The following is a 27,048-nucleotide window of genomic DNA, read 5'->3' as shown; positions in this document are numbered from 1 at the left end:
CCTGTATATATTATCACCTTCGTTATGCCATGTATCCAGACACAAAATACAACAGTTCATGAAAGAGCATGTGACATCGTGATATAGGGGATATGAAACCTTAGCCCCTCGTCTCGTCTAGTCCCGTCTTGTCCCGATCCAAGCTCGCTGGCAACAGCTGCAAGAAAAACAAGATATGAATTCACAGCAACCGCAGAAAAAAACGCGGGGGGTATACTGCACGCAGAAGCTACAGCGAAAGGCCCACAGGGCATCCAAAGCGAGCGCCAGAGATTATTCCAGAGTTCGCAGCGCAGGAGGGTCAACGCAAAACATCACGCCCCCCTAGCCCAATAAAAATAAAAATAAACGAAACACCCCCGCACGTATAGTACCGGCCGGCCCGTGTGTTGTATCCAGCATACGCTCGTCGGCCTCCATGCTCATAGATGGGAGGTACAGATATATTACAAAACGCACTCCTTCAGAATAACTTTCTACTAAGACTGTCCAAATGGTATGTGTCCACTGGCAGTAAAAGTTGGCAGCTCGGCCCCTTTGCTCGATGGCCGGGCGGTACTAGGCTCCGGTTGTGAAGGAGGAGCTGCGGCGTTTGTGGGAGTTGAGTTATTACTACTGGCGTTGATGCCCAGTCCGGGATCAGAGTTTGGAGGCATCCATTGCAAATTCATGTGGTGCTGTAGAGGTGGGATTGGGGAACCTCGAGGTGACGCAGCCGTGCTATTCGTTTCGGGCTGGTATTGGACGAATTCCAAGCCAGAAACAGTCTGTGGTGCAGGAGGTGCAGAGGGTACAGGAGGAGAGTCGATACCCTGCTCTGTCGGTACTGTAGATGCGTTTTGTTGCACATCGAGGGCCTGCGCAGGATTCTGCATCGGTTCGTAGGAAGATGTCGATGATTTGTCGGCCTTAAAGACAGGATGTGGAGGAGAGATTTGGAGAGTTGGGGTAGAGATAGGTTGGGTTATGCCGAAGCTCTGATCATTGCTGGGTACAGAAACCATCATCGAAGGAGGAGGCGGTGCGGAGCTTGCAGTAGCATCAGCAGTCTCAGTGACTGTCGGACCAGTAGCTGGAGGAGCTGGCGATTTTTTCTTCGTTGTTATAGTCTTCGCGCTGGGCTTCACTGAGTTTACTTTCTTAGTCGGTGGCCTACCAACAGGCCTCTTGGCCTTCTCTTTCTCGGCAGCGGCGGCTCCCTTCTCTCGCTGACGAGCTTCGTATTCCTCTTGCGTCGATGGAAGCTTTAGTGTGATCTTCTTTAGCCCAGAAGCGAGAGCCTCCATATCGGCATTTTCTTTGTTCGAAGACTTTGCCGCAGTAGGAAGTGACGAAGTAAGAACCTTTACCTTTGAGGAGTGCCCGGGAGCCACACGCGGCACAGGCGGGCGTGAAGCCGACGCTGTTTCCGGCTTCACTGCAGCTGTGGTTCGTTTCTTCACATTGACTGCTGCAATAGACGGGGCTCTTGAAGGCGGACCGCTGGTCGGACGGGTCGAAGCTGTGCTAGGCGCACGAGTCGAATGGTCTCCGTTGATGGAACCAATACTAGACGCCACACTAAGTCTCCTAGAAGTTCTTCTACCCTTGTCCCTGGGCGTCTCGGAAGGAAGTATGCCCACGGTCTTGCGTCGATCAGCCTCTGCAATGGCAGATATGGTAGAAGTAACGTCGTCATCAGAATCTGGGTCGGCATACCGACCCGGCTTTGTGGGCTTGCGTCCTCTGAGCTGTCTACCTAATGTGTCAACCGTAGGTATAGGGGCTGGGATGAGTTTCTCTTTCTTGACTCTTGGCTCATTCAACTCCTCTGGCTTACAGCTCCGTGTCTGGCGGTTGCTTGGGATTATGAGCTTGCTCAATTCGTGAGTTGCAATAGCCCAGTCGACTTCTGGGGGTGGTGGGGTCGGAGCTCTTGAGGGGCTTGCAGACATGCGATATGCGCCTGAAGCTGAACGGCGAACTTTCTCAGGATCAACAACTTTCGCTTGAAATGATGCAGTGGGAGCTGCAAATGTGGAAGGACCTCCAGTGCGCTTTTTAGGAGGTGCATTAACTGGGGGCGGGTCGACGAGGAGCTCTAGGTCAGCCATGTTGGCCTCACTCCACCACGACACGTCATATTGAGACTTGACGATCCTGTTTTCGGGCGTTTTGGATTCGTCGATGACCATATCACTCATGTGCTGACCGATATCATAGCCTAGTCGGGATTGTTCGTGGTCTTCATCTTTGATGGAGACTGCCTCTCCTTCACAGAGGCCGCTGATATGGCTGAGTACTCCGCTTGTCAGGGCACGATTGCTGTATCCGCCTTCGAGGACACTGATGACTCGACCACCGGCGCCGGTGCCTTCCTCTTGCGCAAGCTGGACAATATCTCGGGTGAAACGGGCATAAAACTCCGTTGGAACACTGACTTTGTGTCTCTGCATACCTGCACTTTCCCATTCACTCGCATCGAAGCCAGCCGAGATGAAGATTGCCGCCTTTGGCACAGGTTGATTGACACCACTTTTCAGCCGTTCCGTATGTGATCTGAGAAAAGCCCGCGTCTTATCAATCAATATCTTGTAGCGATTTTCGTATAAATCCCAGAATTCTTCTTCCCTCTTCCAGGGCTGCAAGTGAACATTCCAAATGGACTGCCCGTGAGCGTTCTCGATACACAAGCTAGCATTTTGCACCTTTTCGATCTCACCATATTCACAAGGATACGAATTGATATCATGCAAGCTGAAGTAGCCGATGGCTGTCTTTTTCGAGTTTGCCGTATTCTTGGGCATCTTGGCCACCTTTGCATTGTGGGCCCAAGTTATCGTTTGAGAACCGTCGCCGTGATGGAGATCAAAATCAATGATCGCAGCATGCGTTAGTCCATGGGATGCTGCAGCATGCTGTATGCCAACGTGTACATTGTTTATCCAGCAGAAGCCTGAGGGATAGTCTGCAGAGCAATGATGACCAGGCGGGCGGATACACACAAAGGCTCTCGAGGGTCCTCGTCTCGTTTTGGTACCGTCAAAAACTGCATCGACGCCATCTAGGACGCCACCAAGAGCTCCCTGGAAGGCGTTCAATGATTCCTGGCAGAGATATAGATCTCCTTCGTGCAGCTTTTCTTTCGGTGCTTGAGCTGGTGGTCCACTCGCTTCAATTCTACCTAATTCCTTCCCAGTCGTGGCCAACTTCTGCCCTGCATTGTCGCACATCATCTTCAGTTCTTCCATCCACTTCGTACCATGCACATTTGTTACTGCTGGGCTTGTAATGCTCACTGATCTTTGCGTTCTAACGATATTGAAGGGCACGTTCTTGTCCAATTCACGACTCGGATGCGGTGCTGCGCGTCCTCCCTCATGCCTTCCACCGAGCCTGACATATGCGGCAGAAATACCCAAAGCACCAGCAAGTATGCGCTCTGGTCTCTCCACTATCAGGCCGAGGGTGGACTTTGGAGTCTTTGGTCGCGAGAACCGATGGCCATAACATTGATCGTGAAGATAGACCACCGTCTCTGTCTTTGTAATTTGCTGCTCAGCATCGGTCTGTAACATTTCAAGTTCCCTCTTGAAATAATCTGTGGCCACATTTGTGGCTGTAATCTGTTCCTTCTCTTCAATTTGACCTAGACCGGGATTGTTTACTATAACGGGTGATGAGGCAAGCATGTAGGTCGAGCTGCGTCGCGAAGAAGAGCGCACTGGAGTCGCCGGTCCTTTCTCACTTCTAAGACTCTGGGTGGAACTTTTGCGCACAAGCGCGGGAGACGAGGAGCGCGAAGCATCCATGGTGCTAGACGCCCTGCGAAGAGGGCTCGGCGGAGGTCGCTGAGCAGTCCCAGGTGAGGAGGGAGCTCGATCGGAGATGCGCCGATGCGGAGAAGGTCGAGGTGAGGCTGGCAATGGGGTCTTGATCGCGGTTCCGATCGAAAGGCGTCCTAGAGCGCGTTGGAGTTCATTGTTTTGTTGACCTTGCCGAAGACCACTTGGGCCATAATTGTCGGAGGGCGAAGACATCGTTCGTGTTTCACTTCACATGCGTGTAGTGAACAGGTGGGGCTGTAGTAGACGTGGAGGTATAATCGTAAGGAAATCCTGTTAGTGAATCAAAAAAGGGATGGATACCTTGGTCTAACTGGCAAGCTGGTTGCTGGGTGACGCTAACTACTTCTACGCGTCGACTCACGTCAAATGGATCCACGCTCAGGTGTTTAAGGGCGAGCGCGTTTACAGGGACAGAATCCCTAAATTTACCGTATGTCACTAGAGCACCAGCAAGTGTATCCATTCAACACTGATTCATGGTGCGCAACTCCGGCGTAGTATCATCAGAGACAGTGGATACTGTTGGTATCTTAGGTACACCGCGCATATTGACTCGCTAGCGGCGGAACTTGTGGATTACAGACGCATACTAAAAACAAGGCGGGTACACGACTGCTTTGCTGTTTATATTTAGATATCTACCCTCAGCTCACATAATTGAGACGTGTATACAACAACTTGGTCAAGACCGCACCTTAGACGCATGGAACAGATACTCGAGATTCCGGAATATGCGAACACAGGTATTAGTTAATGCACCTTTGATATTTAATTAGAGGTGAATCCCTATGATAGTCCCGAGCGATGGAAACAATGGGCACCTCTTGAGGAAGATTGGCGGCAAAACGTTATAGGTACAGTGCCACGGCACGACGTTTTGTCTTTTTTTTTCAATCTGTGGCGTTCTTCTACAGAGTGTGCAAATCGCAACGAATTGAATCTAAGGCAGGGGCATGAGGCTTATATTAATGTTGGAGTCGGGATTTTCGTCGACTGCTACATGGTTAACATACAGTCCACTGTACCGTCTTGGTATCATGTCATTCTTCGCCAATGTAGCCTGACGATATTTGCATCGTCGTCATGTATCTCCGCCTGACATTATCTAAGCGCCACCCTCACGCTTAGCATATTCGTCCTCCATCCTCTCTCGATAGATCTTATCTGCTTCCTCTTCGGAAATGTCTTCGATCTTTCCCTGACCCCGAGTGGCGGTGTCGCCTACAAGCTGTCGTCCCTGGGCGTCATATTGCCGGGTCTCAGATACGGGTTTCTCGCCCAGATTTTGTGTTGTGGTGCGTACGGTGGTACCGTCCAAGTTGGAAGAAGATTCCTCGCGATATGCCTGACCAGTGGTTTGGCCGTTGGAGGTTGAGGTCGAGGAGGAGAAGGAGGAGCTGGAGTAGGAGTAGGAGGATGACATTTTCAAATGGGTTTGAGGTCGAGATTATGTGAGTATGTGTAGATGTGGAAATTAAAGGTAGTGGTTGGCGAGGGCAGCTGACGAGTGGCAATGAGACTGATGGACGAGGCGGCAAAGACAGCAGAATGAAGTATGACGTACTAGTTAGTCGAGCATGTTCTGGAAGGTACGCGCACGGGTAAGAAGACTTCCCCACAACGTCACTGGTCAAGATGTGTATACCCATGCCGTCTCTCAGGTCACTGTTTGCGTTTTTGACGTTTGATAGTTTGATGGTATTACTGTTAGTTGGTTCGCTACCGAAAACCGTCGCGATGATGGTGCGCCCTGATAGCTAATCGGACGTGGAGTAATGACGCGTCTTTTGTTGAGGCCCTGAATCCTCAAGCACGACGCACACGACGCCATAAATGAATGATAACATTCACTGCCTCCAGTGCTGCATGATCGCGCACACGTATGTATATGCTGTGGCAGCCTGATAAAAGTATCCTGGAAGACAATCTTCACGTGCTGCAAGGGACGGAAAACACCACGCGGAGTTGCATGGACAAGTCTAGCAACACAGCTGCAGGTGGCAACCTTGGATTGGCAGCTCATGTGCCAAGGGATCCGTATCGATAGCGGACGAAAAAAAAAAGTCGAAGATGCCAATAGGAATTACTACACCAGTGCCATTATGGATGCGAGCCCCACCAGCCTTAACCCCATATTGAACTCCATGGGGGCATTAAGAAGCCCCAGCATGGGATCAGTGGCGGCATCGAGCACTGCTGCAACATGGCGCGCCCTGTCTGACCTCGCTGTGGGTCTTGTGACCTCACTTGCCCCAACAATCGGGGGCACATACATCTCGAATGATATCTTTCTACTTATCCGGACTTTTCTTTCATGTCCATTTTCCCCAATGCACGATCTTAATTTGAGCCTCCTGTAATCAAGCGTTTCTTTCCGTCGCATATCTTTTATTGACCTTGCCGTTCGTTACCAATACACACCCAAGTTGCCAATATGGCACTCGGAACTCGTCAAAGTGATGGCGATGAGTTCTTGGACCTCATCGCCAACCCCTTCCAGTCAGACGTAATAACCCTGTATCTCCGTTCTCATGATCTTGGCTCATCTGTTGCTAGATTCAAGTCAACTCGATATATGCTTCGCTCGTGTGGGCCTTTGCCGTATCAGGCCTTCTCTTCGGTGCCTTTGTGTTATTCCGCCCAAAAAATTCTGCCATCTATGCTCCTCGAGCCAAGCATGCCGACTCCAAGCGTACTCCGCCCACCCTGGATCGGACTTACTTTTCATGGACTCGTGCGGTCGTAAAAGTGCAAGAGGAGGATCTCGTAGAGCGGATTGGTCTGGATGCTGTCGTCCTACTACGCTTTCTGCGCATGCTTCGGAATATATTCTTTTGCTTCACCGTCATCGGCTGTGCACTACTGATTCCTATTACCACTATTGGTGGTCAACATCCATATGATAGCTATGCCGATGTTGCCACGTTACTCAAACTTACGCCGCAGTACATTTTTGGAACAACGTTCTGGGCGTGGGTCGTCATTGCCTACCTTTTTGAAGCCATTGTCTGCGGCTTCATCTATCATAATTACAGAGCAGTACTTGGATTACGAAGAGCTTACTTCCGCACCAGCGAGTACCGCAACAGTCTACATTCACGTACCCTACTCGTGCGCCATCTTCCTCAAGCAACACGGACAGACGAAGGCGTAGCTCGTATTGCATCTTCTATCAAGGACACTGGCGAAATCCCTCGTGCTTCCGTCGCGAGGAACGTCAAAGAGCTTCCAACTCTGATCGACCAGCATGACAAGACAATCATTCGACTTGAGGCTGTTCTTGCTCGATACCTAAGGAATCCTGATCGACTGCCACCTTCCAGACCCATGATCAAGCCATACAAGGATGACCAACACGCATATCCAGCAAAGGTCGATGCAATTGACTATCTGTCAATCCGAGCCCGTCGCCTCGAGGTGCAGATAAAGCACGTTCGTGAAAGTCTAGAGAAGCGAAATTCAATGCCATATGGCTTCGCTAGCTATTCCCATATAGAGGATGCTCACGCCACTGCCTATGCCGCCCAACAAGCTGGCGGTGATGCAAAATCGATTACGTTGGCGCCAAAGCCTACTGACCTGTTGTGGCGTAACCTAGCTATGACAAAGTCGACGAGAAGAACGAGAATGTTTTGGGATGGCTTGTGGATGGTCCTCCTGACCGTTGCCTATATCCCCCTAAACATCCTGTCGTCGGTCTTCCTTTCCAATTTTTCACACATTGGCATTCTGTGGTCAGGTTTCCAAACGAATCTTTATGCGCATCCTGTTGCCTGGGGTATCGCTCAAGGTATCACCGCGCCTCTTTTCCAGTTTCTCATCTTCTTGGCTTTACCTACCCTCTTTCGTCGACTGTATAATCACTCTGGAGATATCTCCAAGACTTCCCGAGAGCGTCACGTGGCCAGTCGTCTGTACGCCTTCTTCGTATTCAACAGTTTATTTGTCTTCTCCGTTTTTGGATCGGCTTTTCAGTTTGTCGCTGCAGTCGTCCGGGCCCAGGATGCCAGTGTGTGGGACGCGATCAAGCATCAGCATCCGTTCACAAACTTTATGGCTGGTCTCTGTAACGTCTCTACTTTCTGGCTCACCTACCAGTTGCAGCAAAATTTAAGTGCAGCCATCGACATTGCCCAGCTTTGGCCTCTCATTGTTAGATGGTTTAGACGCAAATTTTCAGATCCAACACCGCGTCAGATGATCGCACTCTCTGCACCGCAACCTTTCGACTATGCCAGTTATTACAACACTTATATGTTCATTGGAACCGTTGGCATGGTATTTGGTGTACTGCAACCTCTAATATTTCCCATCACGGCATTTTACCTTGTAATTGAGCTTTACTTTAAGAGGTACATGCTTCAGTATATCTGTTTCACGAAGAACGAGTCAGGAGGCGTTTTTTGGCGTACGATTGTCAACCGCATGCTTTTTGCAATTCTCTTGGCCAACGCCGTCGTCGCTCTTATTGTCGGCTCGCAGGGTGTTGGTGCTCAAGCCTTCATATCCGATGCTGCCGCCAACGCCGGCATGCTCTACGCTATGATCCCGTTACCCTTCCTTCTCTTTGGTTTCAAGTGGTATTTGTCCCATACATTCGACAATAAGATGCGCTACGTTTCTATCGCCTCAATACACGACCTTGAGAAATCGACTGATGTCGAGCGACCCGGAGGACGAAAGGATCGCGTTGCAGTCAAATTTGGTCATCCAGCGTTGTACAAGAAACTCCTTGCGCCGATGGTGCATGCCAAATCAGAGCATATGCTGAAGGAGATTCTCAAGCATGAGGCGCACAGCTCTGCTTCTCGGCAAGGCTTCCTACACACCGATTCTTTCGGATACAGCGACGTCTACAATGGCGATGCAACCCAAGCACCGGAGAGGATACCCGTCGGTCCCAACTCCGTCCCGTTCGAATTTGTGCAAGAAGGCGACCTCGACTTCCAGAATTTCAAGCGCCGCGCAGAGTTCAGAGACCAGTTCGGTGGAGATGGCGAGCTATACGGTAGACCCGGCGATAGCATGACTGCGTCCCGCCCAGGCACACCGTCCACAATGGCAAACACTTTCATGGGCATCGACGAAGTGCCATACAAAGGCAGTCCTCGCCCCACGTCCACTGACAGCCGTCGTCCCAGCCAGACCATCCTCGCCCAGCATACTCCGCGCAAATCATCCGCCGCAGACATCGACGCGCCCCTGCTGAGCGGTCGAAACACGCCCGACCCCTATCCCCGTCCTTCAAGAGACGGTCGCGCTACCCCAGATTTAAATCCACACACTCGCAGCCCCATTACAACCTCCCTTGTCGCCGGAACATCCTCCCCCGAGCACTCGCCATACCGAACCCACCGTCCCACGCAAAGTGGCACGTACACGGCAGTGCGCAGCGAGAGTCCGCATGACACGGGCCGTAACGAGAGCTCACGCCTAAGCGCCATCGACGTGCCGACGCCGAGCCTAGAGCGCGACGATATCTTCCGCGCCGGCGAGAGAGCGGTGCGAAGGAAGCCGATCTGAGTAATGATAATGATCATAATTTTGTGTAAAGCAACAACTATAGTGTACTTATCGCGGTTAAAAGTTTAGCGCCTTTCTTCGAAATCATACCGGTATTGCGGACAAGAGCGACAAGACTCCGAACATAATGATCGAAACCAATAGCCCATAGATAAGATTTAGATTCCAAATGACACACGTCAGACAGATGTTAGCTCTGTGCGGTCACGGATACATATCCAGAACGTCCACGTATTTAATACTACTATGGCTTAATTTAGTAGATGATGTCGACGTAGCATTTATGTACACGTGCTGATACATGCACGGTAGTGAGACGGAATGAGCAGTTTGTGTGTATATATAATTAGGTGGAAGAATGATTAAGGTATTAGACAAGACTAGAAATAGCATAACCAATAGCGCCAATATGTGTCCGAGTTTTTTCAAATACCACCTAGCCCCTCCCCCCCTACGCACGCCCCGCCGCCGCATCATACAGCGCCCCAATATCCTTCTTCCACATCTCCACATCCGGCCTCAGCACCCGCCGATCATACGTCAACAAGCCATTAACCTCGCCCTCCACATCCGTAGTCTGGGTATACACCGCGCCCGAGCAAGCAAACAGCTCAGTCTGCTCACGCAGCTCATCCAGCAAGCGATGCGCGCGATAATTATACGTCTTCAGGTCCGCACTGATCTCGTACGTCTGGTTGATGGAGTTGACAGCCTGCGGGACGAGCCAGAGATGGTCAGCGGAGACGTTGTGGCCGAGCCCGCCGAACTCGCCCTGGAAGCCGATGCGCGAGGGGTCGAAGGGCGTGCTGAGGATGGAGTAGAAGGGCGTGCCGCATTGCGGGGCGGCGTAGTGGTGGTTGTCGTGGAAGTCGCCCGCGCCGTGGTCGCGCCAGCCGGAGGTGCTGTCGATGAGGCGGGTGGGATCGAGGGTGCGGATGACGGATGTGAGGTTGAATTCGGGGTTTGTGGTGGCGTAGAGCTGGCCCCAGCCCTCGTTGTAAATGACCCAGGTGACGATGGAGGGGAAGGATTTCTGCTGGTTGATCATGAGGACGAGTTGGCGCTCCCATTCGGATTGCTGGTCCGGGTTGGGGAGGAAGGAGTCGCCTTTTGGGGGGAGGGAGGGCATGTCTTGGATGACCATGAGGCCGAGCGCGTCGCAGGCTTGGTAGAAGAGGGCGGTTTCGATCTTGATGTGTTTGCGCACGGCGTTGAAGCCGAGGTCTTTGAGGGTTTGGAGGTCGAAGATCATGGCTTCGCGGTTGGGAGGTGTGTAGATGCCGTCGGGCCAGTATCCTTGGTCGAGGGTGGCGAAGAGGAATTCGAATTTGCCGTTCAGCAAGGGCCGCTGGACGCCGTTGACTTCGCCCTTTTCGATTGTACGAAATCCAGTGTAGCTGCTAATCTCGTCGTTGCCCATCTTGAGAGTGATGTCGTAGAGTGTGGGTGTGCTGGGCGACCATAGGTTTGGGCTGCTGACGGTGAAGGAGAACGGGGTGTTTGAGGTACCGCTTCCAGTGCCCACGACTTTGCCGGAGCCCTTGTCCTTGACTTCGACCTCGACGGCTTCAGCGCTTCCCTCGGGGATGCTGATGACATTTACGTCGACTTTGCCGTCCATGCCAGCTGCAACATCGAAGCGCGACACCCAGGTCGCAGGGGCGGATTCGATCCAGACCTGCTGCCAGATACCACTGCAGGGAGTGTAAAAGATGTGAGACGGCGACGTAGTCTGTTTTCCGACCGGAATGATAGCAGTATCGGTGGGATCATGCACAAATACAAGCCTGCGATGATCAGCCTATATTTCTGAGTTTCGGCAGTGCGACTTACAGTTCATGGGCCCCGTTCTGTCGGGTAGCAAAGGAACCGTTATTGCTGAGATATGGTGTGATATCAATCGTGAACGCAAAGTAGCCTCCGCGATGAAAGCCAGCTTGCTTGCCATCGATGAACACAGTCGCTTCATAGTCCACCGCTCCAAAGTTGAGCAATACCTTCTCACCGCTCCAGTCTGAAGGCACGTCGAAATTGGTTAGGAACCAGGACGCGAAGCTAGTGTTGCTCTGAATACCAGACAGCCCGCTCTCGAGGCACGACGGAATCATGACCTCGCTACCATTGTCGAGATCAGTCGGTGGTGAGTTTACGGCGTCTGGGCTGGAAGCATTTTCGTATTTCCAGATCCCATTGAGGCTCTTCCACTGGGAGCGTTCCAGCTGCGGGCGCGGATATTCCTGCCACGGATCGGTCCCGATCGTGTATGTCCAGTTGGTGGTCAAAGGAGGAGTCTTGACCTCGTACTTCGTAGCCTGAGATCAATTCAGCGATATGTGACCTAGAGAACGTGCGTGTCGCGCACGCGGTGTTTCATAGGATCAGCCACTCACGTTATTCCAGACTTGCCTTGGAGCAACATATACCTGACTATGACCAAAAGGGTTCGCGAACGCAATTGCTGCCAGTAAGGGCGCGAAAACGCCTATCTTCGGAAGCATGATGTTGGATCTCCTCTGAGGAGAAGTGCTTTTCCCTCGGAGAATTCGGTTTTATTTGTTCAGCCGTCGTATATGTATGCTTCAATACAAGGGGCTGGCAGGGGCTGGAGTTCGAGGCGTTAGCTGGCCATCATAAAAAAATCGAAGACCGGTGGGGATTCTATACCTTTCTCTACACAAGAGAGAATCCCGGAGTCAGAATATTTCCCTTGAGTCCTCGCAGTCGAAGGCATCTGTGCAGGTTTATATAATGCTACGACGGGGAATAATATCTGGCGCGAGTCCGTTCAGGCGACAGCAAGCCAAGGGTACCGCATCACGCAGCCCCGCATTTACCAGGTAGCGGGAGCATATTCGATGGAGAGAAGTGGATTATGCAGCAGCGGGATACCAAACAGGAAAACCTTGTGACGACTCAGGGGGGAATTGGTGATGAGTGATGTGCATGCAGCTTCAAGACCTGCTATACCCAGCTAGTACAACACCCGGTCGTGCATCATGAACCGGCCAGTCCATCAACCATCTACATAGTACCATCAGGCGCAAGATGGATGAAGCCCGGAGCGGCATGAGACATGCGGATCGCTGCCGTCACTAGACCAAGGCGAGAGTGTATTGTGGTGTTGTGAGCTGCTGTTGTGCCCACCAGTAGCTACTCAGCTGATGTTGAACTGCGGCGCTTGTCACCCATCGAGCTTCGACACACCCTTCTTCGACTGCATCGCCGTCATTGTAAGTCATCAGGTGCATCGTTCTTTGACGACTGGCAACGATATTGCGAAGTTGGATAAATGAAGACGGTTGGGAGTCCATAGATAGCAATACACAGACGGGATGAATCACGCTACCCCGCAGAATCAGCACTTGTCGCCCGGCCACCCACCCACGTCTTCTCCTGCGGCCCCATGCCAGCCTCGCTGTGCTACACTTATACTACAACGTGCCAAATCCTAGCATGAACTTTCCTACTTTCGACACTCGTCATCGCAGAATGAAATGAAGCAGATAACAGTAATCACACCTCTGCCAGCCGTAGCATGGTGTTGAGTCAGGTAAAGCCGTCTTTCATTTTACTAATGCGCTAAGAAGATGGCAGCACGAAGAGAGCCATTCATCGTTCAATCCATTGAGTCGTCCCAGCATCAAGCTCAAGACCGAAATGCAAACGAGACCGAAGTAGCCCATTTGACAATTTCAACCCCATCTTCGCCACTGTGGCTCTGCAGAATCATACTCTGGCACCGGCGGTCCTGGAAGAATCTCTCTTATCAGGTCGTTGACGTCTTTACCGCTTGCTTTGACCTGCTCCCATTGTCGAGGATACCCGAGACTGCACTCTTCGAATCTCACGCCTGATTTCCAGTCTGTCCTCGGAACGTGAAGATGTCCGGAAACGACTACCTTGGCGTTGAATCTGGTGTGCCAATTCTCTGTCTTGGTGGTGCCACACCATATTATAAATCGCGGCGCTCGAGGAATGTAAACAAGATCTTGTCTCAGGGGCCAGTGGTTGATGATGATCAGAGGAACGCCTTCTGCTGCAGCTTCTTCTAATTTGTCTTCGAACTTGGCCACAAGAGCTTCGCACCATGCATCTCGAGTCGGATGTGGATCTGGATGCAAAAGGAACTCATCCGTAGCCACAGTATCTGCTTCTTCTGCCCATTTGACTGCATTCTCTCTGCTAATATGGGCCGGTCTAAAGCTGTAGTCGTACAGGGTGAAAATAGGGCAAATGATGGCTGGCCCACCTTCGCCGTCCCAACGGTAAAAGTCGTCTTCGGGCGTCAGGATGCCATACTTACGCGCTATCCAGACACATTCTTTGTATTTTGCTTCTCCTCTTAGTTTGCTCGATGATGGTAGACTGTACAACTCATGATTTCCCGGCACCCAGAACACGAGCTTGAAATTCTGTGTCGCAGCTTTGAATGCTATCTCGAGATGCTCGGCACTCTCGCCTACATCACCACACAATATCATGGCGTCTTCGGGATGCGGCTCTAATTCCTGCAGGGCTTCTATGTTGGCCTTGTAGCTGAGATGTATATCTCCGAGAGCATAAAGCTTCATCTTGGACTTTGATACCGCGTAAAATGAATTGAACCAAGGCAAAGACCGAGCACGTCCGGTCCACTGTTCAGACAGCAGTTCTTTTGATCGTATGTTCACAAGTCGGAGACTAGTTTCAATAGATCTGACGATGACCGGTTTGATACACTGATGAATTTGTGTCAGGCAGAGCGAGAAAGTTCCGTTCCGTGTACAGCCGCCCGCCCGCTCACCAATCCATCTTATCTACCGCTAAACCTAAACAGGAACCAGCCTGACAGTGGCCAGTCTCGAGGCGTCCGAGATCCCTTCCACCATCAAGTCTTGTCCTTCGATAATACACTCGTTAATTTGTCATCAACCAGAGTGCTATTCGGAATACCTCAGAATTGCCAACAATGACCAAGTTCTCTGATTTGACTAGTAGATTTCGTGTTGCAGTTCCCAATCATGACCGCACGCGTGTCAGCAAAAGGAACCGGCTTGCGGTGTCATGTTCCAACTGTCGCACTCGGAGAACGAAATGTGATCGTAAGCAACCTTGTGATAGCTGCACGAAACGGAGTATGGATTCATCATGCAGCTTTACGCCCACAACGCCGAGAGACAAGCATGAAGCAACTCGGGCGGTCTCCCGCAAAAGTGAAGCTGCAAGAAGGCTACAGGAATTAGAGTGTATCGTCAGCAAGCTCATCCAACCCCGCTCGGAACCTCCAGATGATGATGCGAACAACACTAGTTCATCAGGATCCTCTCATATATCCTCAACACCAGTGTCCGAGGCTCATCTAATGGCAGGTCAGCAGGGGTCTGGTGCCGGAGGCGATATAGGATACGCAGGCTCTACAAATTGGAGATCAGTGTTGGAGAGTATTCAGGGGATACGCGCTTTTCTTGATGTGAATGACGGAGGGCTCAGTGAAGGCACTCCTGCTGTGTCTTTGTCTGATATACAAGAGCCAGCGTCCGACTTTACCGCAAGTCCAGCATCTTCAAGAATCGTTGACGAACTCCCGGATCGGCCCACCGTGGACACACTCCTGATGACATACTTCAATGCAAGATTTGTGACAGTTTCGTTTATCCATGCCAACCAGTTTCACAGAGAGTACGACGCGTTCTGGGAGAACCCATCTTCTACACCACATCTATGGATCAGCCTTCTATGTTCGATGTTGTGTCTTGGTTCTGTAGTTGCCCTTGCGAGAAAGGATCCGATTGCTACCCTACTGGACAAGACTGCACCAGCTATTTATGCAGATAAGGCGTGGAAATACTTGGTGTCAGGGCAATATCTCAAGCAGAAATCCTATGCTGTCGAAGCACTCCTGATTCACTCGTACTCGAAGTACTGGTTTACCACTGACCAGGATTCGGATATATGGACTAATCTTGGCCTTGTCACACGTCTCGCACAGAACATGGGCTATCACAGAGATCCCCGCTGGTTGGGAAGCAATCTGAGTCCTTTCCAGGGGGAGATGCGACGCAGAACGTGGAACTTCATTGAAGTCTTCGACCTACTAGCATCTCTCCAGCTCGGCATGCCACCGGTCATCCACGAAGGCGAATTCGATGCCGAGCCTCCTTCCAACCTTCACGACGATGACTTTGACGAGTTGAGTGCTACCCTACCGCCATCTCGCTCCTCGAGCGACTGTACCTACGTCGCATACATGATATGCAAGGCCAGGATATCTGCTGTCTTTCGCAAGATTCTCCGTGTCGTCCTCATGAGCGACCTCGAGCGTCTCGTACAGGTCGTCGAGTCACTAAACATGGAACTCGACCAAGTGCATGAGAGTTTTCCGCAGAGGTTTCGAATAAGGCCCATAAAATCATCTAGCTTCACGGATCAGCCCTTCATGATCGTCCAACGCTTGCTCCTTGAGCTCCTTTACTTGAAAGCCAAGTGTGTGCTGCATCGCGACTTCCTAAGTCTACCAGACGAATACCTTGAGTACAAAGGTCGTGCTCGAAATGCCGCTCTCCGCGTGCTAGAGCTTCAATATGAATACCACAATGAATCTCAGCTCGGCGGACGTCTCGAGCGCGAGGACTGGGTCTTGACAGGCCTAATACAGCACGACTTTCTTCTAGCTGCGATGTGAGCACTTTTCCTACTCCTGAGACGTTCCAATATTCCTGCTGATGATCAAATTAGGGTCGTATGTCTTGACGTATCAATGTCCCCCTCGCGAACGTACGTCTAACTTTCCCGCTATAGGCCCTCCAGTGTCACTAACATTGTTGAAATAGCATCGAAGAACTACGCCAGAAAATCCGCATGCTCCGCTCTAGTTACTTCATCTGGCACAACCGAGCCAAGTCTGACGCCAACTCCGGCAAGATTGCCACCCGAGGTGCACAGCGCGCCACCGAAGTCCTCGCCGCAATGCTGACCAAACTGTCCAACGAAGGCAATGCACGGTCAGGCGCTGGCATAGGCTCATTGTCTGCCGAGCGTTTACAGACGATCAATGCGGAGTTGGCAGAGACGCAGTGTCCGTCAGCGATGATGGAGCTGAGTATGGCAATGACAGATCATATGCTGAGGCATGACGAGGGTGATGATGGTGATATGCCGGTGCTTGATTGTAGTGTGCACCAGCCTGCTGATGCAGGAAGCCTGGATTATGTGTTGAGACTCGATGGGAATGAGCGACTTGACTGGGTGCGTATGGCAGGCCTTGGTAGTATTGTATGGGAACTGACACGACAAGAACTCGATCGATCAATACCTACTATCGCACAACATCAGCACCCCCAATCCGGTATCGTAATAGCCGCAAGACCTAAATGCAATCCCTATAATCTGACGAGTATACTCTACGGGTTACTAAATCAGCCACAGAGAGTACTCGAAAGGCCCGTATGTCAACGCATACTCTACCAATGTCTTCGGCCCACAACTCCCTGTGCCCAAGCCATGATGCGCCCAATCAAGCCTCACATTCAAATCCTGCGTGCGCTTCCTCTCCAGTTCCCACGGATGCTGCGCCTCGTCGACATCTTTCTCACGGTAGTAACACGCGCTAAAGTCTCCCGTCTGGCCTTCAAAGACCGCACGCAAAGATGTTGCCTTCGATACGAAGTCTACATATGAGACATCGGTGCGATTTCCGGATTCCTGGGGATATTCAAAGGGCACCCACAGATCCTTCGCCGCAAGTTGATGATATCCGATGGCTTGCGAGAGTTTCATGTCGCGGTAACTGGGACCCGAGCCACGGCCGAACCATTCGGTCTTGTCGAATTCGGGATATATGCTGAATGACAGCCCAATACGGGGTAGTGTGGCAGGAGGGTGTTCGCCGTGTGGCTCGGCTTTTACTCCGATTTTCAAGCCAGCTTCATCGTCGCCCTTTAGATTGACAATACTATACGTCGTAACAACAACAAACCCCCAAGCAAGCACCGGTGGCGCGACTCGGCTCTTGACCACGACTTCTGCTCCATCATCCGTTATTGTCCACGACACATCTGTCGTGCGCGCACGTAGTTGATGCACACGTTTATCGAGCCAGTGCCAGCCGTCCTGCGGCCTGTCATTGTCGGTCAGAGGTCGGTAGAATGTGAGTGCGGGTGGGGTGGCGAGAACATTCGTGTCATCTTTGGTTATTTGCGTAAGGAAACCCGTAGCAAGGGAAAATATGTATTTGCGGTCGGCACTAGCGGTGATGGTGAGGGAGCTGCCTATCTGGGTCATGTGAATGCCAGCGGATGAAAACGAGGGTTGAGGTGAGAAAGTAGGCAGAGACAGGGTGATCTGGAACCACGCAACGCGGTGCGTGGGTAATGGAGACCATGATGGTTGTGATTTGTGCAAAAAAGATATTTCGATCGCGAATGTGTCCTTCGGGGCCGCGGTTATGAGCGCCGCGAGGTGCAAGGAGGCGGACTTGCCGGGTCGGATGTCCTTCGGAATTTCGACTTCTCCGGCGACGATGTCTCCTCCGTGGACATTGTACTTCGCCTCCGCCTTCAGATGGTCTAGCGTCAGGAAGTCATACCGATTCAGAATCCGCACATCATCCGCCGTCGACCCCTCTACAAGCTGCACCGGCTCAATCGCCTTCGCATACTCGACCAGCCCGGGCGCAGGTGCGTGGTCTGAGAACAACACGCCATCCATGACGAAATTCGCATCATGTACGTCCTCGCCAAAATCACCTCCATAGCCATAATACTCCTCTCCAGCTTCGTTCTTCGTCACCATCCCGTGGTTCGCCCACTCCCATACAAACCCGCCCTGCAAGCGCGGATACGCATAGAACGCGTCGATGTACTCCTTGATATTTCCCGGTCCATTGCCCATAGCATGAATAAACTCGCACAGAACAAGCGGCTTGTCGAACGTCTCCGCGCGCCCGAAATCGCGGACTATGCTGTTCACAGAGGGATACATCTGACTATACACATCAACCGTCTGAGCATGCGTATCGCCTTCGTAGTGCACGACCCGTGTATCATCGTATGCGCGGATGAAGTCGTACATGGCCTGGAAGTTACGCCCGTAGAACGCCTCGTTGCCCAGACTCCACATCACCACGCACGGGTGGTTCTTGTCCCGCACAACCAACTGCCGGGCGCGATCTACGTAGCTATCCTCCCACAGCGGATTGTCGGACGTCCATTTCGCGGCCTCTGCATGTGCGATCTCCTTGCGCGCTTCGTAGCTCATGCTGCGTTGCTCGGGCGTGAATGCGTTCTCCGCGACGGATGCGAAGCCGTGGCATTCGAGGTCAGCTTCGTCCATGACCCAGAGGCCCAGCTCGTTGGCGAGCTCGTAGAGGCGCGGGTCGCTGGGCTGGTGGGATGTGCGCACGGCGTTGAGGTTGTGGCGCTTCATGATCAGGAGGTCTTGCTTCATGAAGTCATAGGGCACGGCGCGGCCGTGGATAGGGTGGTGCTCGTGGCGATTTGCGCCGCGGAAGACAATGCGGCGGCCGTTGACGGTAAAGATGCCATTCTGGATGGATGTGGTGCGGAAGCCGATTTGTTGGGTGAGGGTTTGGCCACCGAAGGAGGCGGCAAGGTAGTACAGGTGTGGTGTTTCGGCGGTCCACTTCTTCGGGTTTGATACTTTGAGAATCACCTCGGTGTCTGAAGATGCGTCGAGTGATTGCGAGTCTAGAGTTGCTTTGTTGGAGTCGAGAAATCGCACGGTCAGCTTTCCTGTACCGGTGAGCCTGAATGACGCCTTGAGCTCGGCATCGGTGTACTTGTCATCCAGGTCGGTGCGAATGTGGACGTCCTCGATGCGGTTCTGGGTGAAGCCGATCAGAAAGACATCACGGAAGATGCCCGAAGTGCGCCATTGGTCCTGATCCTCCAGATACGAGCCATCACAGAAGCGATACACTCGCACAGCCAACCTATTCATACCGCTCCGCACAAGCCCAGAAACATCAAACTCCGAAGGGTTGCGTGATCCCTGATGATACCCAGCCTCAGTGCCATTCACATAAACATGAAACGCCGCATCAACACCCTCAAAGCGCAGCCTCAACTGATACCCCCTCCAGCGCTCCGGAACCTCAAACCCCCTCACATAGCACCCGGTCTCGTTCCCTTGCACTGGCACATTCGGCGGATCGACCGGAAAATGGTAGTTTGTATTCGTGTAGTGCGGTCTGCCGAACCCCTGCAGCTGCCACATACCCGGCACCTGGATATCGCTCCACGCAGCCGTGTCAAAGTCCGGAGCTTCGAAGCCTGCGGGCGCCTCGTACGGGCTCGGGGCGTGGTGGAATTTCCATGTCCCGCTAAGGCTCAGCGCGTCTGACTGCGTTATTTCGCGGCTGAGCGCTGCGGCCTCGCTTGGGAAGGGGAAGAAGTAGGAGCGTGGCGGGAGCGTGTTGCGGTGCAGGACGCTCAGGTTGTTCCAGTCCGGGATACCGGGCGGGAAGTGGCCGGATTGAGATGACATGGCTGCGGAGATTGGGGTTGGTCTGTAAGGTATAGATTCTTGGCTGGGCTGGTGAGATGCGTGTGAGGGTGGCTTTTTGTACAAGCGCTTTCGAGTACGCTCGAGTCTCGAGGCCGGCGCGGGCTTCTTGCCGGATCAATAGACCCGCAGGGGCAGGTATACCGTGAAGAGCCAACACAACTTGCATACCCAGGTATGCACGATTGGAGTGCTCGGGGACAATTGCGCGCATGTACCGAGCTGGGCGCCGTGTACGTTCTGCTGGGATGCTAGGCCGATGCGACGTTCCGGGGTGTTTGCCGTTGATGTTGACTACTGACACGCAGTGAGTGGGGCAATTGGACGCCTGCTGTGACTCATGACTCAGGCATCACGCCTCAATACAGCGTCCCTCGCGTGTCAAGAGTGAGGGATCGAGTGGTAAACACATGTTCTGGAAGGTGGTGAATCTGGGGAAGTGTCACGTGGCCCAAACAAAGCGGAGTGTAAACCCCGCCTGCAAGGAGCTATCTCCGCTTCTCATACATGCTTCGCTTTCACCCTGTCCTGCCGGGTATATCGTGTGTGACTACGATACAAAACCTTCCACCTCGTCCAAGGCCATGCATGATATGAGGCGTAAGATGCTCCACAAACATCTGTAAGAGCGTGTTGCCCCTGACCTCCGACGTCGCTGCAAGAACGGACCCAGAACGCCAATCCGTTCATCCCAGCCGTAGGTCTTTATCCTCAGACCAACTGCAAGTCAGCAATAGGCTTTTTCCGCGGGTGACATATCCGCAACTGGTCGAACATCATGGGTATCACGACTGCCGCTGGCACCGCGCCCAGTATGTGTGACCCGAGGCGAGACTTGTCTGGGCGTGACTTGGCTCCTGTTTCCGTTACTCGTACGCATCCCGTGGCCATAGACCGCTTGAATGTCTTGGTGTAGTACAGCTGCGGGCTGCTATATGCCAAGCTTGAGTGTGTGGCCTGGATATATAGACTGGCCCGGTCGGCTCCTGAATGATCAAATCTGTGACTCTCGGTGTGTAATCATCGTCAGGGTTACCATAAGGCAGGTTCGGCAGTCATCAGGAATTCAGCATCACTTTCGAAAGACAGAGGCTCGCATCGTCAGCATGGCAGAGAAGGCATTCGAGGTCAATGAGCGTGTTGATGCCGAAGGTGATGGCCGAACCAAGGAGATCCAGGTGCACAGCGTTGCCCTGACCGCGGCCGTGGAGGCGCAACCGCCCAAGCTATTGTCCAAGGGCATGCTGAAGTTGTACTTTATCATGACAATTGGCTACCTCGTTTCGACGCTGAACGGGTTCGGTGAGTGCAAGAAGGATACCACGACACAACGCTTACAACGACCAGATTCCTCCCTGATGGGCTCCATCAACGCCATGGAGTCGTACCAAAAGACATTCGGTCTTAGCGGCGCAGGATCCTCGACGGGAATCATATTCATCGTCTACAATCTCGGCCAGATCGCCGCGTTCCCGTTCTGCGGCTTCTTCGCCGACGGATATGGTCGCCGCGTGTGCATCTTTGTCGGGTGCGCGCTTGTCCTCGTCGGCACGGCCGTTCAAGTTACAGCCCACGGAACCGGCCACTTCATCGCCGGCCGGTTCATCCTGGGCTTCGGCGCCTCCATCGCGTCTGCCGCCGGACCGACGTACACCGTCGAGCTCGCCCATCCCGCATACCGCGGCTTCATGGCCGGCATGTACAACAACTTCTGGTGCAAGTCATCCCCCCCCTTTCCCCTTTCCCTCCTTCCCCACTGACAAAAACACAGGGCTAGGCAACATCCTCGCCGGCTGGACGACCTACGGCACAAACCTGCACCTGGGCCACTCCTCCTGGGCATGGCGCCTCCCGACCCTCGTCCAATGCATCCTCCCCGGCATAACAATGAGCCTCGTCCTCTTCTTCCCCGAATCCCCCCGCTGGCTCATCATGCAAAACCGCCACGCCGAAGCCCTCGCCGTAATGGCCAAATACCACGCCCCGGACAACAACCCCTCCTCGCCCATCGTCCAGCTCCAATACCAAGAAATCACCGCCGACCTCACCGCCACCACCACCCACGACTCCTCCCCCTGGTACGACTTCTCCGCCCTCTACAACACCCGCCCCGCCCGCTACCGCCTCGCCCTCGTCATCGCAATGTCCTTCTTCGGCCAATGGAGCGGCAACAACGTGGTCTCCTACTTCCTCCCCCAAATGGTCCTCCAAGCCGGCATCCGCGATCCAAGCACCCAACTCCTCATCTCCGCCATCAACCCGCTCTTCAGCATGCTCGCCGCCATCCTCGGCGCCTCCCTGCTCGACCGCCTCGGCCGCCGCACAATGCTGCTCGGCGGCCTCGCCGGCGCCCTCGTCGCCTACATCCTCCTCACCGCCTTCACCGCCCGCACGCCACACAACCCGGACCTCGCCTACGGCACCATCGTCTCCATCTACGCCTTCGGCATCTTCTTCGCCTGGGGCTGGACGCCGCTGCAGACGCTCTACGCCGTCGAGTGTCTCGAGACGCGCACGCGCGCAAAAGGCTCCGGCCTCAATTTCCTCTTCTTGAATGTCGCTATGATGGTCAATACGTATGGGATTAGCGTGGGGATCGAGCGGATCGGCTGGCGGTTGTATCTGGTGTATATTGGGTGGATTGTGGTGGAGATGGGGGTTGTGTGGGGGTTTTTTGTCGAGACGGCGGGGCATACGCTTGAGGAGTTGGGGAGGGTGTTTGAGGCGAGGAGGCCGGTGGAGGCGAGTTTGCGGAAGGTGAGGGTGGAGGTCGGGGTTGAGGGGGGAGGGGTGGTGCGTGTGGAGGGGAGGGAGGAGGAGGGGTGAGGGGGGGTATCTTGGTCTGGGGTTGTGGAATGACATGTCCGATGGGAATATTAACATACTATTCTACGGCTCTTGTTGAAAAGCGAGCCGTGAGGCCGGGGTCTATAAATATATAAACATACATCCACACCCCCTCCCTCTATCGTGAACCTCCACCGTCCATAGCACATACAAACAAATACAAACACACACATATAATTCATACAGGCCGTCTCACCACACATCAAAACCGCCACACCGCATCCGCCATCCGCACCACCCGCGCCATCTCCCCCGTATCATGCACCCTAACCACATCCGCGCCCCCCGCCACACACGCACTCACCGCCGCCGCCGTCCCAAACTCACGCCTCGCCGCATCCCTCTCGCCCGTGACAACACCCACAAAGCCCTTCCGACTGGGCCCAACAAGCCACGGCAAGCCCTCGAGCCCAGGCCAGCGGCGCAGCTCCGGCAAGCGACGCAGGAGCTCGATGCTCTGGGCGGGCGTCTTCGCGAAGCCGAGCCCCGGGTCCAGCACGATGCGCCAGCGACGCACGCCTGCTGCTTCGGCGGCGGCGACGCGGGCGGCGAGTTCGGTGGCGACGCCGTGGACGACGCCGTGCGGGTAGGAGGTCAGTTTGGACATTGTGGCGGGGGAGCCGCGCATGTGCATGAGGATGAGGGTGCAGTGGCGGGAGGCGGCGAGGGGGAGCATGGCGGGGTCGAGGGAGGCGGCGGAGACGTCGTTGATGATGTGGATGCCGGCGTCGAGGGCGGCGGCGGCGACGGAGGCGTGGAAGGTGTCGATGCTGAGGGCGATGTTGGGGGGGAGGGCGGAGAGGGAGTCGAGGAAGGGGGAGAGGCGGGCGAGCTCGGCGTTTGCGAGGGCGAGTGGGTTGGTGAGGGCGGGGGGAGAAGGGCCGTTGGAGAAGGAGTCTGGGGTCAGGTTGAGGATGGACATGAGGAGGGTGTTGCGGTGGGTGTGGAGGGAGGCGATAGGGGGGATGCCGGGGGCTAGAGAGGTGATTGTGGATAGGGGCGTGGGCGAGGCCGGGAGAGCTGCGAGATGGTTGGATAGAGTGGTGCCGGATGGGGATCCAGGGAGGGTGGATGCTGGGATGAGCTCGCAGAGAGGACGGAGGACGAATTCGCGCTCGAGCATGAGCGCGTGCGGGACTTGGAGACGGGGGTGAGAGATGGTCCTGTCGTCGTAGAGGAGGATGTCGAGGTCGATATTGCGAGGGCCTTTGTCGATGACCTTGACGCGGCCCAGGTCGTTCTCGATGGACTGGAGACGGTCGAGCAGATGGATTGGGCCCAGTGAGGTTTCGATCTGGACGGGGTTAGTCACGTGGTGCGCAAAGGTGAGTGTGGTATGTTTTGATATGGCGCACCTCGCACGCTCCGTTCACAAAGTTCTCCTGGTCCAGCACGTACATGGCTGTCGTCTCCCACAGGCTACTCGTGCGTCGAATCTTGATGTCTGGAGTGCTCTCCATGGCATTGCACGCCTTTTCGATCCACGAGATGCGATCGCCCATATTGCTGCCGAGGGCAATGAATGCTCGATGAGGTCTGTGGGCGCTGCTGCGTGCCATGCTGGTGGCAGCAGCGCCTGCAGTCGAGATGGGACGTATCGATGTCTCCAGTCCCATGTTTCTGTGCGCAGTACGGAGATGGCGAGTTGGATATGGTGAGCTAGCCGATGGAAGTGGTGAAGACGTAGAAGACGGAGCGTGTAGGGCTGAGAAGCATCTCTTCGGAACCCGAGCGTGCAGCAGGCATTGGCCGAGTCGGAGCGATGGTGTCGAGGTGCTGGGTCTCATTCCGAAGGCATGCCTCATATGCTGACGGCGGCCAGTGGTTGATGGCCTATTCACTCTGAATGCATAGACGTACGTAGAGGAAGGGTTCCAGAAGATTTGTGCAGCGGCTCTAGTGAGAATCCGGAGTGACAGCCGCTCACTAAGCTGGTTCGGGCCATGTTCGGTTGTTCAGGTGTTCTACTATCACAGGCCTCTTTCTCGGGTTGAAGAGACGAGCGTCCAAGTAGTGGGATAGCCGTCATCATCTTCGCCATCATCATCATTGACTGAGTTATACAATAAATCACATCCGACGTCTCGCAAGCCATGCCGGACACGCAGTAGTCTCTGGGAGTTACACTGGCCGGAAGCGGTTAGTGGACCGAAGCGTGTGTTCCAGGCATTCTATTGGTCAGCAGGGTCAGTGAAGGCGTGTGCCTCGGCATCTCCGCCCGCTACCCCAGACTTCTTCCGCCTCAGCCAGAAACTCGCCCTCCGCTTCGGCAACGCAACGACTCCATCTCCGCCCCTTCGTCTCTACAAATTCTGCGGCGTCCTTCTTCTTCTTCTTCTTCATCTTCTCTTCTCCATCTAACTCTCAACACCACTCATCACCTCATCCTCATCTCCAACTACACACACACATACATCACCCATCATGGCCTCACCTCGTAAGTCGTCATCCACCCATCCATCACATGCCACTTTCCTCTGCCACGTTGCGCTGACCACCTGTCCACAGAGCAGCTCAAGACGACCGTGACGGATCTATTGAAGATCCAGCACCCCATCCTACTAGCCGGCATGAACGTCGCCGCAGGCCCCAAGCTCGCCGCCGCCGTCACAAACGCAGGCGGCCTCGGCGTCATCGGCGGCGTCGGCTACACCCCAGACATGCTCCGCGAACAGATTGCCGAGCTCAAGGGCTTCCTGACAGACAAGAACGCACCGTTTGGCGTCGACCTGCTGCTCCCCCAGGTCGGAGGCAGCGCCCGCAAGACCAAGTAAGCACTCTCCACTTTGTGCCACACATCCACCTATCAGCCCAGCGGCGTAGCACGACGACAACAACAAACTAACACCCCAAACAGCTACGACTACACCAAAGGCAAACTCAACGAACTAATCGACATCATCATCGACTCGGGCGCATCCCTCTTCGTCTCCGCCGTCGGCGTGCCCCCCAAATCCGTCGTCGACAAACTCCACGCCCACGGCATCCTCTACATGAACATGATCGGCCACCCCAAGCACGTCGCCAAATGCCTCGCCATCGGCGCCGACATCATCTGCGCCCAGGGCGGCGAAGGCGGCGGCCACACCGGCGACGTGCCCACCACCATCCTCATCCCCGAAGTCGTCCGCCTCGTCGCCGGCCACAAAAGCCCGATGACAGGCCAACCCGTCCAAGTCATCGCAGCAGGCGGCCTCTTCAACGGCCAGTCCGTCGCCGCAGCCCTCATGCTCGGCGCCTCAGCCGTCTGGATCGGCACCCGCTTCATCCTCACCGACGAGGCTGGCGCGCCAAAAGCCCACCAGGAAGCCGTCCGCACGGCCGGACACGACGACAACGTGCGCACAATCATCTTCACCGGCCGGCCCTTGCGCGTGCGCAATAACGCGTACATTGATAACTGGGAGACGAACCGCGCCGCAGAGATCAAGGAGTTGACGGGCCGGGGCAAGATCCCTGTCGAGCACGACTTTGAGACGATGGGCGACGAGATTGACGATGATACGATGGATAATGCGCGGCCGTTTCTGATGGGTAAAGCTGCGGCGGTGGTGAGTGAGAAGAAGTCGGCCAAGGCGGTGGTGGATGAGATGGTTGGGGATGCGGTGGCGTGGTTGGCGAAGGGGAATGCCATGGTTGTGTCGAAGGCGCGGTTGTGATTTTTTTTTTCTTTTTTTTCTTGGGGTTGTAGGTTCTGGGAAGGGGCATGCATGCATGTATGTATGGGGGGGAGGTGGATGGTGATGAAGATGAAGTTTGCAACATGATATTGGCGCTGGGCTTCGGGATGGAATGAGATTTTATTCTAGATTTTACTTTGTGTTTCTACCGTGTGACTGTCGTGCCTTGTGCGTGTGTGTTTGGGTGGATGTGGTTAAAGAACCGATTGAGTCCTCTTATCGTGGATCTGATCTATCTGAGGGATTTGAACGGGCAAGGCTGTCATAAGCACGAGGATAAGCATGAGTATAATAAGCACATACAACACAACACGTCACAGCACACACACACAAACACAACCACAAGCACACACACAACCACAAGCACAAGCACAAAACACAGCAATATACAAATCAAACGGGGCCTCCCTCCGTTTTTTCCTCTTCATTTCCTCGTTTTTCCTTCCCTTACATTCCCTCCCCGTTATTGTTATATACCACAATGTCATGTCTCGCCCCGCGCCATTGGACTAGCCAGTTAGCCAGTCAGCCAGTCAGCCTTTGCTTGCTTGTCCTTGTACTTGTCCCTGTACTTGGCTCTTGTTTGCGGGTCAAGTCAAGTCCAGTCTCGTCAAGTCAAGTCCAGTCTCGTCAAGTCAAGTCCAGTCTCGTCAAGTCAAGTCCAGTCTCGT

The 27,048-nt window shown here is 53.9% G+C and overlaps 10 protein-coding genes across 10 annotated transcripts; 4 read left to right on the top strand and 6 right to left on the bottom strand.

Moving 5' to 3' along the window:
• Positions 1 to 1,016: 1,016 nt before the first annotated feature.
• On the bottom strand, positions 1,017 to 4,019 carry EJ05DRAFT_433046 (Arginase/deacetylase; the record flags this gene model as incomplete). The annotated part of the gene is made up of 1 exon (XM_033741585.1): positions 1,017 to 4,019. A coding segment is annotated over one exon (3,003 nt), but the record flags the coding sequence as incomplete, so codon positions are not given.
• Positions 4,020 to 4,432: 413 nt separating this feature from the next.
• EJ05DRAFT_472040 (uncharacterized protein) lies at positions 4,433 to 5,323 on the bottom strand. The gene has a single exon (XM_033743094.1). The coding sequence runs from the start codon at positions 5,248 to 5,250 to the stop codon at positions 4,933 to 4,935; it is 318 nt and encodes a 105-aa protein (XP_033605553.1). The 5' UTR covers positions 5,251 to 5,323; the 3' UTR covers positions 4,433 to 4,932.
• Positions 5,324 to 6,201: 878 nt separating this feature from the next.
• EJ05DRAFT_472038 (uncharacterized protein) lies at positions 6,202 to 9,754 on the top strand. Its single transcript, XM_033743093.1, has one exon. It carries the CDS (start codon positions 6,642 to 6,644, stop codon positions 9,348 to 9,350), a length of 2,709 nt encoding a protein of 902 aa, XP_033605552.1. The 5' UTR covers positions 6,202 to 6,641; the 3' UTR covers positions 9,351 to 9,754.
• EJ05DRAFT_25777 (glycoside hydrolase) lies at positions 9,576 to 12,176 on the bottom strand. Its single transcript, XM_033740235.1, has 4 exons — positions 12,015 to 12,176; positions 11,741 to 11,952; positions 11,184 to 11,662; positions 9,576 to 11,137 (listed from the first exon to the last, which is right to left on the bottom strand). Exons 2-4 carry the CDS (start codon positions 11,846 to 11,848, stop codon positions 9,802 to 9,804), a joined length of 1,923 nt encoding a protein of 640 aa, XP_033605551.1. The 5' UTR covers positions 11,849 to 11,952; positions 12,015 to 12,176; the 3' UTR covers positions 9,576 to 9,801.
• Positions 12,177 to 12,692: 516 nt separating this feature from the next.
• EJ05DRAFT_25793 (metallophosphoesteras-like protein) lies at positions 12,693 to 14,220 on the bottom strand. The gene has a single exon (XM_033740238.1). It carries the CDS (start codon positions 13,919 to 13,921, stop codon positions 13,043 to 13,045), a length of 879 nt encoding a protein of 292 aa, XP_033605550.1. The 5' UTR covers positions 13,922 to 14,220; the 3' UTR covers positions 12,693 to 13,042.
• A 1-nt stretch (position 14,221) lies between these two features.
• On the top strand, positions 14,222 to 16,375 carry EJ05DRAFT_25774 (uncharacterized protein). Its single transcript, XM_033740234.1, has one exon. The coding sequence runs from the start codon at positions 14,299 to 14,301 to the stop codon at positions 16,009 to 16,011; it is 1,713 nt and encodes a 570-aa protein (XP_033605549.1). The 5' UTR covers positions 14,222 to 14,298; the 3' UTR covers positions 16,012 to 16,375.
• EJ05DRAFT_25773 (uncharacterized protein) lies at positions 16,376 to 20,046 on the bottom strand. Its single transcript, XM_033740233.1, has one exon. The coding sequence runs from the start codon at positions 19,830 to 19,832 to the stop codon at positions 16,740 to 16,742; it is 3,093 nt and encodes a 1,030-aa protein (XP_033605548.1). The 5' UTR covers positions 19,833 to 20,046; the 3' UTR covers positions 16,376 to 16,739.
• A 910-nt stretch (positions 20,047 to 20,956) lies between these two features.
• On the top strand, positions 20,957 to 22,792 carry EJ05DRAFT_491208 (general substrate transporter; the record flags this gene model as incomplete). The annotated part of the gene is made up of 4 exons (XM_033745961.1): positions 20,957 to 21,152; positions 21,198 to 21,566; positions 21,622 to 22,619; positions 22,760 to 22,792. 4 exons carry the CDS (start codon positions 20,957 to 20,959, stop codon positions 22,790 to 22,792), a joined length of 1,596 nt encoding a protein of 531 aa, XP_033605547.1.
• A 107-nt stretch (positions 22,793 to 22,899) lies between these two features.
• Positions 22,900 to 24,313, bottom strand: EJ05DRAFT_495933 (Dihydropteroate synthase; the record flags this gene model as incomplete). Its single annotated transcript, XM_033746311.1, has 2 exons — positions 22,900 to 23,991; positions 24,053 to 24,313. The coding sequence occupies 2 exons, from the start codon at positions 24,311 to 24,313 to the stop codon at positions 22,900 to 22,902; spliced, it is 1,353 nt and encodes a 450-aa protein (XP_033605546.1).
• Positions 24,314 to 25,034: 721 nt separating this feature from the next.
• Positions 25,035 to 26,786, top strand: EJ05DRAFT_472034 (NPD-domain-containing protein). The gene is made up of 3 exons (XM_033743092.1): positions 25,035 to 25,134; positions 25,206 to 25,467; positions 25,555 to 26,786. Exons 1-3 carry the CDS (start codon positions 25,122 to 25,124, stop codon positions 26,354 to 26,356), a joined length of 1,077 nt encoding a protein of 358 aa, XP_033605545.1. The 5' UTR covers positions 25,035 to 25,121; the 3' UTR covers positions 26,357 to 26,786.
• Positions 26,787 to 27,048: the final 262 nt, after the last annotated feature.

Source organism: Pseudovirgaria hyperparasitica, assembly GCF_010093815.1.
Source record: "Pseudovirgaria hyperparasitica strain CBS 121739 unplaced genomic scaffold EJ05scaffold_1, whole genome shotgun sequence".
Classification (NCBI taxonomy): Eukaryota; Fungi; Ascomycota; class Dothideomycetes; order Acrospermales; family Acrospermaceae; genus Pseudovirgaria; species Pseudovirgaria hyperparasitica.
Note: the sequence above shows the minus strand (reverse complement) of the source record. Positions and strands in the feature narration are given on the sequence as shown.

Bases quoted from the DNA above. Each gene is read 5' to 3' on its own strand.
- EJ05DRAFT_472034 (XM_033743092.1), top strand. The intron at 25,468-25,554 runs GTAAGCACTCTC...CACCCCAAACAG, and splicing joins GGCAGCGCCCGCAAGACCAA to CTACGACTACACCAAAGGCA.
- EJ05DRAFT_25773 (XM_033740233.1), bottom strand. From the start codon at position 19,832: ATGTCATCTCAATCCGGCCACTTCCCGCCCGGTATCCCGGACTGGAAC.
- EJ05DRAFT_472038 (XM_033743093.1), top strand. From the start codon at position 6,642: ATGCTTCGGAATATATTCTTTTGCTTCACCGTCATCGGCTGTGCACTA.
- EJ05DRAFT_472040 (XM_033743094.1), bottom strand. From the start codon at position 5,250: ATGTCATCCTCCTACTCCTACTCCAGCTCCTCCTTCTCCTCCTCGACC.
- EJ05DRAFT_25777 (XM_033740235.1), bottom strand. From the start codon at position 11,848: ATGCTTCCGAAGATAGGCGTTTTCGCGCCCTTACTGGCAGCAATTGCG. The intron at 11,663-11,740 runs GTGAGTGGCTGA...AATTGATCTCAG, and splicing joins CAAGGCAAGTCTGGAATAAC to GCTACGAAGTACGAGGTCAA. The intron at 11,138-11,183 runs GTAAGTCGCACT...TGATCATCGCAG, and splicing joins CAGAACGGGGCCCATGAACT to GCTTGTATTTGTGCATGATC.
- EJ05DRAFT_25774 (XM_033740234.1), top strand. From the start codon at position 14,299: ATGACCAAGTTCTCTGATTTGACTAGTAGATTTCGTGTTGCAGTTCCC.
- EJ05DRAFT_25793 (XM_033740238.1), bottom strand. From the start codon at position 13,921: ATGAAGCTTTATGCTCTCGGAGATATACATCTCAGCTACAAGGCCAAC.